Raw genomic sequence first — 12,111 nt, forward strand, 5'->3', positions numbered from 1 at the left:
GCACAACGTAAAGGAGTTAGTGTTTGTTTTGAATAAGTTAAGCTTGGTTGTTCTGTGCTCTTGATCTTTTGCAATACGAACTGTGTATCATCACTCATTCTGATCTTGTTTCATTCCACAGGGAAGATGATGAGATATTTTTGCAATGTATTTGGCATACTTTGAAATAGTTTTGAGATCCCCAATTTTTAAAGAAATCAGGTGGTAAAACCACAGTGTAAAAACATGCTCAACTGCTGAAGGTATAAGAACTCTCGATTTCTAATGCTTGAGCAATCCTTCTTCACACTTTTTCACCATTCCTCTAAATGTACCTAGAGTCTCCTATAGCAAGTCCTGTTAACCATTCCTCTACATGTACCTAGAGTCTCCTATAGCAAGTCCTGTCAACCATTCCTCTACATGTACCTAGAGTCTCCTATAGCAAGTCCTGTTAACCATTCCTCTACATGTACAGAGAGTCTCCTATAGCAAGTCCTGTTAACCATTCCTCTACATGTACCTAGAGTCTCCTATAGCAAGCCCTGCTAACCATTCCTCTACATGTACAGAGAGTCTCCAATAGCAAGTCCTGTCAACCATTCCTCTACATGTACCTAGAGTTTCCTATAGCAAGTCCTGTTAACCATTCCTCTACATGTACCTAGAGTCTCCTATAGCAAGTCCTGTCAACCATTCCTCTACATGTACCTAGAGTCTCCTATAGCAAGTCCTGTCAACCATTCCTCTACATGTACCTAGAGTCTCCTATAGCAAGTCCTGTTAACCAGTCTCTTGGCTTTCCATACAAGCTAGCCTTTGTACTACTGGCTAGTCATATGAAAGATGCAATTTTTAATAGCTAGCAACTTCCTTGGATATTAACATATTATCCTGCAATAGCATTAATGATTATACAATACAGTAGAACCTCTACTTACCAAAGGATCTACATGGAAAATTTTCGAGTTTTGAAATGAATCTTGGTAGAAATTACGGTTTGACTTGCAAAAAAGTATTTCTATACAAAAAAAACTGAAAAAATATTTGTTTGTTTTTTGTTTCTGGTATTTTTAGATGAGCAATGCATCTCATTTAATTTTCATATGCTAGCAAAAGTTAGTAAAAAACAAATGTTTTGTTTTCATTCTCTGTATAATTTGGAGTTATCATGTATTACATACAGAGCAGGACAACTTTGGTTTATAACACTTTCAATTCTATTTTTTCTGTATGATGACGTAGTTTTTCAGCTCACGTCGACGTAAATAGTTTTTTCTCTTTATGTTCTTAAAAAGATTTATTTAAGCAAAACAAATGGAACAATACACTCTAGAATCTAAAACAATTCTAAAACAATACAATCTCCCAATCTCCATCGGTCTTTGCTTGGCCACATTAATTCGGCAAACAACAAAAGTAAGACGAATTTCCATTCAGTTTTTATAGATTGATTTTCTGTTTCTTTTTCCCATATTTACTTTTTGTGTTCATCATGTAGTAATATAAATCAAGCATGTATTTGTTACAGGTTTTTACCATTAGACATGTTTATAATTTATACAAATTTTCTTTTCGAATTTTGTGAGGCATGGAATGGATTAGGGTGAACACAAGGTAAAATCGGTGTTCACTACTTACACAATTGTCTGCTTAAAAATGACCCCAGAAAAAATTGATGTTGTAAATCGAAGTTCCACTGTACAAAGAACTCAGTTTCATTGATTGGAAAATTCTAGTATGTTCAGGTTCAGGTGAATTTAGAGTATACATGCAGCAGACTTCATTGATTTTAGTAACATAATTCAATATATTTGAACTAAGACATAAAAATTTACTGATAAACTTATAAAATTGTTATTAAGTCACAATTGATTTTTAAAAGGATTAATTTTTACAAGTTTATATTCAGCTGCCACGGATTTTGATTAAATTATTCAGTTTGCATGCCTTAATCCCTATCACCTAGCACAGACAAATTATAAAGATGAGATGGTGTGACATCAATTGTAAATATTTATCCAAATAATAGAGATGAGATGGTGTGGCACCAATGACAGGTATTCATGAAAATTATAGATATAAGATGGTGGAGCATCAATTGCAGGTGTCCATACAAATTATTTAGATGAGATGGTGTGGCATCAATTGCTGGTGTCTATCATTGCATATTTACGGTAGCTTAATTTATTGGAGTAAACTGTTTTTCATAATGTTTTGATTTGGGCGATTTTTTGGATTTCCAGATTGAAAGCAATAATATATTGCTTGTTTCTTAACAAAATATATGATATTGTATTTCAACACAAATGAAACTACATGAGGAACTGTGTTCACAGTATTGATAGAATCATGTAAATTATATTGATAATAATTAATTATTTAATTATTATTGTATTATAGATACAATATATTATTACATGATTCTGAGAGCAAGCACTGAGAGTAAGCATTTTTGATAACAAAATATTAATATAATATATTATATATAATATATTATATATAACATGTTATATATATATATATTAGACGTTTTATTAATATCATATCTATAAAAATTCTTAATCTCAAATGTCAAAAATTTTCAAGTCTCAAAGAAGTCACCTTAAAAAATTATTTATAAAAGGCTTTCAACACCGGATGTGAGCTACAATAGTAGCCATGGTAACGCTCATAGCAAGAGCCAGTGTAATCTAGCACTCCCGTTCTCCTTTCAGACATAGCTGACAGTTTCCAAATGGCTCCTCAGGATAAAGAGGCTCTCCTCTGAGAAAGCATGAGCTAGCGCAAGTAACGTTTCTATTGTCATCTAGTGTCAAGTCTTCCCACGAGACAAACTCTGAATGGTTGAGAAGGTCGAAAGGATGTGTGTCAGCTATCTCTACTGCAAAACATGGTAGTGAATATTTTTATGTCTGTCCATTAATACAATAAAATGGTTCAAAAAGAGACAGTCAAATTACCTTTATTCAAGAATATGTCATGGCTTGGGAAAACTCATTAATACACTAAAAAAATACAATATAAAAGAGTCAATATCAATTTTTTTTCAGCATTTGAAAAAACCTAATTATCACATATATGTCCTCACTTGAGAAAATTTATTGTTACACTAAAGATAAAATACAGAAATGCATAGAATATCAGCAAGCACCATTCTTATGATGTTTATCTCTTTATAGTTTCTAAAACTGTTTAGTTTTAGTCAATGTTTTGCAAAAAAGTTGCGATTACATAAATTTTCAAAGAGCTTCATTCAATTTCATATGAACAAATATTTTCAAACTATACTGAATCTTTGAATGTCATTCACAGAGCTTTGGTAATTTGAATTATTCAACTCACGTAACTGTGACTTACTAGAAAGTGAATTGTTATTCAATCATAACAATACAAATCAGAAGTATGAAGTGTTCATAATATCTTTAAAGCATTAAAAAATGTTTTTTCAATTTGATTATTTATGCAGTCTTTTACTGCCTTTTCCTACTCTGACTCTGTATATTCAATTCCAAAGTCAACTGAAGATTGAACGCAATCGATCGAGTTTGAAGTTGTCATGATGCTTTTTGTGTTTAGACTGATGTCGACATAGATTTAGTATTTTGAGTATAACTATTGCAGAACATATATTGAAACAAAATTTTAATTTTCTATATAGATTAGATTATACAATCAATACTTTTTTTAGAAAATAATAAATAAATAGCTTATAAATGACAATAATTGGAATGGATAAAATTCAAAGGCAAGATAACTGACGTTAGTAGCCTAGCAACGATCAAATTATGGAAGTACATGTATACTCAGATAGTTGCAAATGAAATAAATCCCAGTCGTATGCTGGGTTAACCACTACACTGCATTCAAAAAACTGTTGCTCATTCTATATCAAGTATAGCAATTTAGCCTCAAGTTATGTGACTTCCTCTAGTTTATAACGTTTATTCCAAAGTGGCTGCAGTCAATGTATCCACTCGGTGCTTATTAACAAGTCAGGAGTTCTGCTTGTTTCTGAGGCTATGGTATGGAGATTTGAAAACAACCAGAGATTCACTCTAAACATGTTGCTGGCACCAACAGTATTGATAGAAAACTTTGAATAAAACAGTTTTGGAAATATTGCTGTGGACAAGCGCTTAGAGATAAACTTACACAAAATTTTAATAGATTTTATCAGGAAGTATCGGTATTTCTTTATTATTTGCAATCGTTTTTTATGGCTGGGGTGATCTGACTGTTCGGGTGTTTGAAAATAAAAATCAACAAAACCTGATTGCGGTTCAAACACACAAAAGAAAAGTATATGAAAAATGGTGACATCACTAGTTGTTATCGTTGTGATAGTTGGTATCAGCTATTGTATTCAAGTTGCAGCATTAGGCATCTCTATTCTGCAGGCCCTTTCCAACTAAAATGTCCTAATTGCACTTGTGCTTGATCTGGAGGTTTTAACTGAGATCAAATTTTATCAATTTTAATTTAATCGCAGAACACCCTGGCAATCAAATTACCTCAAGCATCAAAAACAATCGCAAATGATATAAAAGTACTGATTTTTTCAGATAAAATTAGCTATAATACCAATTAAGAATCGTCTTCTTTTGTGCTTTTACATTTGGACAAGGTAAAACAACTCTTTTTTACTAAATTGCGTTTCACTGCATTGCATCTAACTTAGTTAAAGAACTTGCACAAAAAGTTTAGGAAAAGGTTGACAGCGGTTTGTAATTAAATTCATTTGTCAGTCATTGTTCAAATTTCTTTTTATGTTTTCTAGTTGGAGGTTGGAAGTAGAATCCCTAACCTTTGTCAAAGCATAGGCATATGTTTAGTTGGTAATCATCCAATTAAAATACCTCTCACCGCTTGCAGCCTTTATATATTATTGTTAATATATTTTGCTAAAGCTCAATCCAGCTTCTGTCAGCAGATGGTTCATTCGTTCACTATGGAATACCTTGGTCGTTTTTTGAATTAGTTCAAGCCTACATCCCTTTATTTCAGTTTTTGTTTACATACATGGTATTTCTGCTTATTTATTTGGTATTTTTGCTTATGTAAGTCGTACATGGTATTTTATGGTATCTTTGCTGTAAGCGCTAGAGTTTCTATAACAGAGGCTTACCTAAGACTTAGGTATCAGCAGAAAAAATCCTGTACAAAAATCAATCTATTTGACGAACAATAGTCATGCATATTATATTTTATAATTTAGTGAAACCAGCTGAAAAAGAAAAACGCTATCATCTTCGCAGACTCCCCTTCTCTAATATGAAAATATAGTTATCAGAAATATCTACCAATGTTGAAGAATTTTCCTTGCAAAAATACTTTAGGTCCGTGTTTACAATTTTTTTGTGTCGATCCTAAACCAAACATGAAACTTTGGAAAATGCAATATTATGCACTTTAGCAAAATGATAACCCGATATCCTGAATTTATTGTGACATAAGTTTGAGTAGATCTGCTAGCTTTATGATTGGTGATCAATGTTTTGGGATAGGTACCAAGGCTAGCCATTATGAATACTTTTTTTGGAGAACAAGCATAAAATGGTGCTAGACCACTAAAATCCTCGCTCCATTCATCAGCCAATCACTATGAACTATGAGGCTGTCACACGAGATTATTTCAAAAGGTTTTAAAAATACATTTAGTTCATTTAACAAAAACTTGTTTATATATAAAATACTAAAGTTTTGTTTCCAAATAGTTTGTTTCCAAAATGTTTCCAAATTGTTTTCAAACTGAAAAAACAATCAAAAATCTTTAAAAAAAAGTAGTTTTAAAAAATATACTTTATAAAATTCCACTAACAAAATTTTACGTTTGCATTAAAATTGTGCACTTTTTTAACTTTTATAAAGACATGATGCATAAAATTTTTGAATAAACTCTCAAGCTCTTATTTCTATGACAAACTCTCCGATATCAAGGATACCTACCAATGACCTCTTCTGGGTAGCAGTATTGACAGAATGCTATACACAACTCTCTGACTGGCTGGAAGTCTTTCTTTGTCTTAGCAGTGATATGTTCATTATATCTACGCAGCATTTCGACTCTTCCTTCTGGTGTTTTTATCAGCATCTGGTAAATTGAATTGAACAGTTAGCAATTAACAACTATATTTTTGCAAGCATTCCTAATTATTTTCTATGCAAATTGTCAAGCAATGCAGTGAACATGGTTTTTCATAGTAATTAAAACAATTTATTATCTATTTTTGACAGCTTTTTAATAGGCTGCCTATAAAACAATGTGATTGAAAGTTCAGTATCTAAAGAGACTGGTAGCAGGCAACAAGGCAAGCAGGTTGAACTTAAACAACTCAATACACTCTCAAGTCATGACTGAACCTCAAACTTGATTGGCTAATTTTATGTTAGACTTTAGTAAATCACAAGTTTGATTGGGCAATTTAATCCAAGTAAATACAATAATCACTATATTTTATCTCTTCTAACATGTACTTGTTGCTGATTTACCAAAAATGAAGTCTTAAAAATATAATTGCAAATACCATCAGAAATTCTACAATTTTGAATAATCACGCTTTACGGCATGTTCGGTTAAAAAATTGTTTCCTTTCTCTGTAATTGTTAATTTAAAGAAATTTTCTGTTAGGTCGAATATGATTGCTCTGCCTGCTTCTGTCTAGTTGTTATGTTACTATCACACTAACAGTTGCTATTTATGAACACTATAATTCAGATACAATAAACTGCAGTTTATGGGTATACATTTTGAGATGCTATCCTAGACTCCTCAATCATCTGGAGCACACAACTCCTGTTGTTAACTAACAAGTTTAAACGTGCTACTAACAGGCTGGTCATCTTATTGTAGCTAGTAGTATTTAGCTTTGTCTCATGTGAAGCAAGGAAGGTACATGTGTATGTAGTAAACAAATAACACGACGGTAATAACAGAAAAACGGAAAAAAATTCATTGTTTCCCATGAAGCTTCACAAATACCTTTTTTTCAGAATACGTAAGAAATAACTTTTTATAATAACATTACCAACATTTAATTGAAGGATCTTGAAAGATATCTCTGTTTAATAGGTGAATGTTGTCATCGTACAAAGATTATTCCTTCTACTTTTAGTTCAAATTTGGTAAGCCATAAATCACAACAAAATATTGGTAAATTCTGAACTTGTAACCTGCACCAAAAGGCCTCATTCCGTCTGTACTATACTACAAAGCTGCCATTGTCTGAATGTATAAACAGGGGTTGGCGGTTGGTTCAAGAACAATTAATGAAGTTAAAATAGGCATTGCAAATACCTATCATTAAAGATATGCCTAAAAAACCTCAAAGGTTGACTCATCTTGTATACAGTGATATATATATACAGTAGTTATTCTAGCAAATTTTTGTTATATGTATTTATCCTAAAACTTAGCACTTTCAGTATCTGCATCTTATATATGCACGTCTGCTTCAACATAGTTAACTAAAAATAGCATGTTTGTGCGCATCGGTAAACCTGCTCTATGGGGTGTCTAACAATATGCGGCAGGACATCCTCATTGGTGCATATGTACTTAATATTAGTCTGTTGTAAACAACCGAATTTGAATTAATTCTGTCCAACTCAATCTTAGTCTCCAGCTTAATATATTTCTAACTAAAATGTGGTAATAAGATGAAAAAATAAAAATGATTCTAAAATATAGATATAAAGTAGTTCTTGTAGACAGCTTAGATGATACATTGCTGGAAGACCAAACTAATATATGCTGTTCAACCATGCTCAACAGTGCAAATAGTTACTACCATTTATTTAGCTCAGAAATAAAAAATCGTTAGTAGGCGCACTACACCTTCCCTTCTCTCCCCAACTATCCTTTGAACTCTCCCCTTCAAGAGCTCGATAGGCTACATAATGTCAAAGAGTACAAAACGTTCATTCTTAACCAACGGAATGGTATCATACGTTTTGATGTGAGGATCATTACATTGAAGACCCACTCTGTCGTTCTATGAGCCAGGCTATAAGTCAGTATACTGAGGTGTAGGAGGAAGACTACTAAACAATGTGCCATCATGAAAGAATAATTTGACAGGTTGGAGGGGAAAAGTTTACACTAAGAGGAGTACTGCATTAATGACACAGTTAATATTGAATTTAGCTCATAAAAAATTGATTTCTAAAGTAAAAAATTATTCTGCTGTTCAAATTCTAATAGCACATCTGTGTTTTCAAAATTCTTAATAGCTACTCATTACAAGAATGTGCATATATTCATCTCTCCATTTTTTTACTATTTTTATATCTTTACTATAATAAGAGCCAGTCTGTCTGTACTTTGAAGCCTTGCTAAGAGCCAGAAGAAAGAAGACTGTCTCACACAAAAATGGAACTTCAATATATTGACAATGTAAGCACAACCTGGAAATAATGAAAATGGAAATTTAAAACCTAATTTGTGCTAATCTGGATATTAAATCTAATCTTTTAAAACTTCTGAAGTATCTTTGTATTCATATCTTTTCAATTATTAAAAATAAAATGTGTAAAAACAAAGTGAGTTTAATTTTTGTTCCTTATGCATTCATTCAGAATTTTCCGAAAAATAAGTTTTGCTTAGTTTTTGCTTAGAGAAGCATGCAAAGGTTCTAGCCATCATTTGTTTGTTTTCTCATGATTGATCTTGAAGCATTACAACAAAATCTGTTCAGCTTACATCAACAATAAAAACAGAATGTTACATAATCACTTTTGACCAACCTTGTACTCTTCCAACCTCTTGTTGTTGTTCTCTGTGAAGGTTGGGAAGCAGCAGACGCTAGTACCAAGTAACCACGTAACGAGAAGACAAATCCTTCTTGGCATCTTGTTGTGAGTTATTGTTCGCCACAACGTTGAGAGTATCTCATTAAATTGTTTTCACAGTATTAAACACTTTGTTTTTTATTTCTTTTTATGCAAACAAAAACACTAAGCCTGAAGCGAAGGCAAGAGATCATATACACAGCGGTTGTCAACTTGGCTCATTGGTAGCTCAAACAGATGATGAGAACCTTGGCAGCCCATATTTATAGTTGACACTGACATGATTCACAGTAGAGCAAGGAGTGTAGACAGCATCCTTTATTACAAGAGAATAAAAATTTTAATTTAATTATCCTGGTTTTGTTTAATTTACGCAATCCATTTGGTTTAAAAATAGCTATGGTTCCTGTTAGAGATAACTTGTTTCTTGGGATGGCTCTTTCACCACTTAATCAGCAAGGCAGGTAATTATTGCTATAGCTTATGCCATACCCTAAGGATGTCATTACAAAAAAAGGAGTAGGCATATGTGTATGTGTACGTGCCTGTCACACAAAGCAATCACGTTAGAGAATGGCATTAATCAGGACAAGCATTTTGCATTTCATTGGTTCATAATTTGAAGTCAAGTTTGTACTGACTGTCACTAAGCAATATAAAGTTGCAATCACTGGGTTTCCATGCTTAAAATGGGTGCGGAGTTTACCTTTGCCGACGAATTTGCCAATTATGAGTTGCGCTTTATCGGTTTATCCAAGACTAGCGAAGTACTCCTCAAACCGAACTTGTTAAAATAGACTCGTTTTCAGGTCATGGCCACTTTTTAATTCACGCCTCAAAAGTTTGTCGCCCTAACTCAACCAGGATACCTGATCAGAACTTGTTTTTTTAATAATATTGATATCTCTCTCTGTTCAAAACATTTATAGAATTTATTACTTGCTCTAAAGTTATTCCTTCAAAAGTCGCATGAACAACAATCACCTTTTGTAAAAAAACTTTTTTATGCTAGAAGAATTAAGCCTAGGAAGATGTTGGCACCAGTGCAGTAGGAATCTGTACAATCGGTAGGTTCAATTATTTAATGAATAAGGTAATAAAGTTTTTAAAAAGGTAGTTATCTCAGCACTGCTGTATGAGCAACCTGTCATTGGCAGCAGAATGTTAGAATTTATGTAGTGGGATGAAATGCGCTGAGTTTTTTGCTTCCACTAGAGAGAGCTCAACTGGGTATTATTGATTCAAATCCATCTGCACTGAGCATTTCTGTGACATCAGCACCATATGGGGATGTGTCCATGTACTATCACTGTATGACATATTAGTATAAGCATTTTATTTAAAGGTTGACTTGCAACAAAATTCACATTACAGTTATTTGGTATCAAAAGATTCACCATGTCTTACTCTGTGGTGTTGTAAGTGCCAAATATGTGAAAATGTGATTACAAGCTCTTAAAAGCTCAAAAACCAAAAGCCGCCATAGATTGGAATCTCTTTATTTCGATGACGTAGACACGAAATTTGGTTATAGTCTTGTCACGCATGTTCTCACGTGAATTGAAAGGCCAATACAAAGCTCAATATAAAACTTATCGTAGTACTAGTTTATGACAAACACTTCGGGTTTTACCAGAAGACCCCGTATCAAATATAGATGCTCGCTACCTTACAGTTTTGTTTTGGCATTATTCAATCGTCAAGTCGTAATCTGGTTATGTGACCCAATACTTCGCAAATAAGTTCTGCAGCACTTTTCGATTCGCACAGGTGACCAACAGGCTCGTCATGATTATCAGACAATGATATGTACTCATTCGAGCTAAGATTAAAAAGTTTAACGATTTTTTACGGTAAGTTATACGATATCAGTGCTAAAAGTGACAGCATTACAATGACGATAAAACAGACGCGTAAGAACAATAGACATAGTTTTATTGAATGCGTGAAGTATATTTGTGAAAATATTTCGACGAATAAGGTTGCAAGAAAGTGTAAACAGAAACCATCTTTCACAACTACATCACATTTGAGCCGTTTTGGAAAGGGAACCCAAACTACGACGGTCTCGTGTGGCTGCAATTTTCTGTTCGTTTTTTAGCTTTTAAGAGCTTGTAATCACGTTTCCACATATTTTGCACCTACAACACAACAGAGTAAGACCTGGTGAATATCTTCATATCAAATAACGGTAATGTGAATTTTGATGCAAGTCAATCTTTAATAAAAGAATTTGTTCGAAACATCTCAGGTGCCATGAAGATAACCTCAGCTCATAACCTGTCTGTCTACAATTTGAGGCTGAGGAGTAATTTACCATTTTTGAGTATATAATAATTATGTAATATAATATGTATTAATATTATATATTAATATTATATATTATAATTATGTATAATAATTATATAATATTATATATCATATAAAAATATATAATATGTAATAGATAAACCAGTACATATGACAACTTACTTGTTTTGAAGCTAAAATGTGTTTATCATGACTCATATAATTTAATTTTGTAATTATAAATTTCTACAAACTTTTCAAATCATCATTTAGCAGCTGCCAACCTATAAAAGGGTTTTGAATTACTGTAAACTTCTATTTGAATGCCATGTCGCTATATTTTCCACACTTTTTTATGGTGAAGTTTTGTTAAAGGTGAAATTTAGATAAAGGTGGCATTTTGTATTTCAAATAACTCGTCAGAATTTTGAGAAGCTAAAGTTAACTCTTTTACTGGCGAAGCAAACGTGATTCATATTTTGCACTCTTCTTTGATTGGAGCAACATTAACCCTTTTAAATGCAAAATATCTGCTATAGCTTGCTTCCAAATTCACCAAACAATAACGCAAAAATGAAATAGTGGCAGTATATTTATCACTCATAAAAATATGCCAAATTATTGACATCACTTTGTCACTTATTGATGTCACTTTGGGAAGTCTGAGAAATTCACATACACCAAGATCCTATGTAATGCTACACTTATACCAAGGTCTTATGTAATGCCATAGACCAAGGTCCTATGTAATGCCATAAAACAATATCTTATGTAATATCATAGACCTAGGTTTTATGTAATACCATAGACCAAGGTCTTTTGTAATACCATAGGCCAAGGTTTTATGTAATGCCATAGATCAAGGTATTATGTAATGCCATAGGCCAAGCTCTTATGTAATAACATAGACCAAAATCTTATGTAATGTTATAGAGTATAGACCAAGGTCTTATGTAATACCATAGACCAAGATCAAATGTAATATCATAGAACAAGGTCTTATGTAGTGCCATGGACCGAAGTCTTTTGTATTGGAAACAGATTTGTGTAATT

The 12,111-nt window shown here is 32.6% G+C and overlaps 1 protein-coding gene across 1 annotated transcript; it reads right to left on the reverse strand.

Moving 5' to 3' along the window:
* Positions 1-2,256: 2,256 nt before the first annotated feature.
* LOC137408672 (uncharacterized) lies at positions 2,257-8,992 on the reverse strand. Its single transcript, XM_068095255.1, has 3 exons — positions 8,725-8,992; positions 5,929-6,073; positions 2,257-2,863 (listed from the first exon to the last, which is right to left on the reverse strand). The coding sequence occupies exons 1-3, from the start codon at positions 8,827-8,829 to the stop codon at positions 2,673-2,675; spliced, it is 441 nt and encodes a 146-aa protein (XP_067951356.1). The 5' UTR covers positions 8,830-8,992; the 3' UTR covers positions 2,257-2,672.
* Between the last annotated feature and the right edge of the window lie 3,119 nt (positions 8,993-12,111).

Source organism: Watersipora subatra, chromosome 11 (assembly GCF_963576615.1).
Source record: "Watersipora subatra chromosome 11, tzWatSuba1.1, whole genome shotgun sequence".
NCBI lineage: Eukaryota > Metazoa > Bryozoa > Gymnolaemata > Cheilostomatida > Watersiporidae > Watersipora > Watersipora subatra.

Excerpts from the sequence above, each read along its gene's own strand:
- LOC137408672 (XM_068095255.1), bottom strand. The coding sequence starts at position 8,829 with ATGCCAAGAAGGATTTGTCTTCTCGTTACGTGGTTACTTGGTACTAGC. Across the intron at positions 6,074-8,724 it reads AGAGGTTGGAAGAGTACAAG|ATGCTGATAAAAACACCAGA; the intron begins GTTGGTCAAAAG and ends TCAATTTACCAG. Across the intron at positions 2,864-5,928 it reads CTACCCAGAAGAGGTCATTG|TAGAGATAGCTGACACACAT; the intron begins GTAGGTATCCTT and ends CATGTTTTGCAG.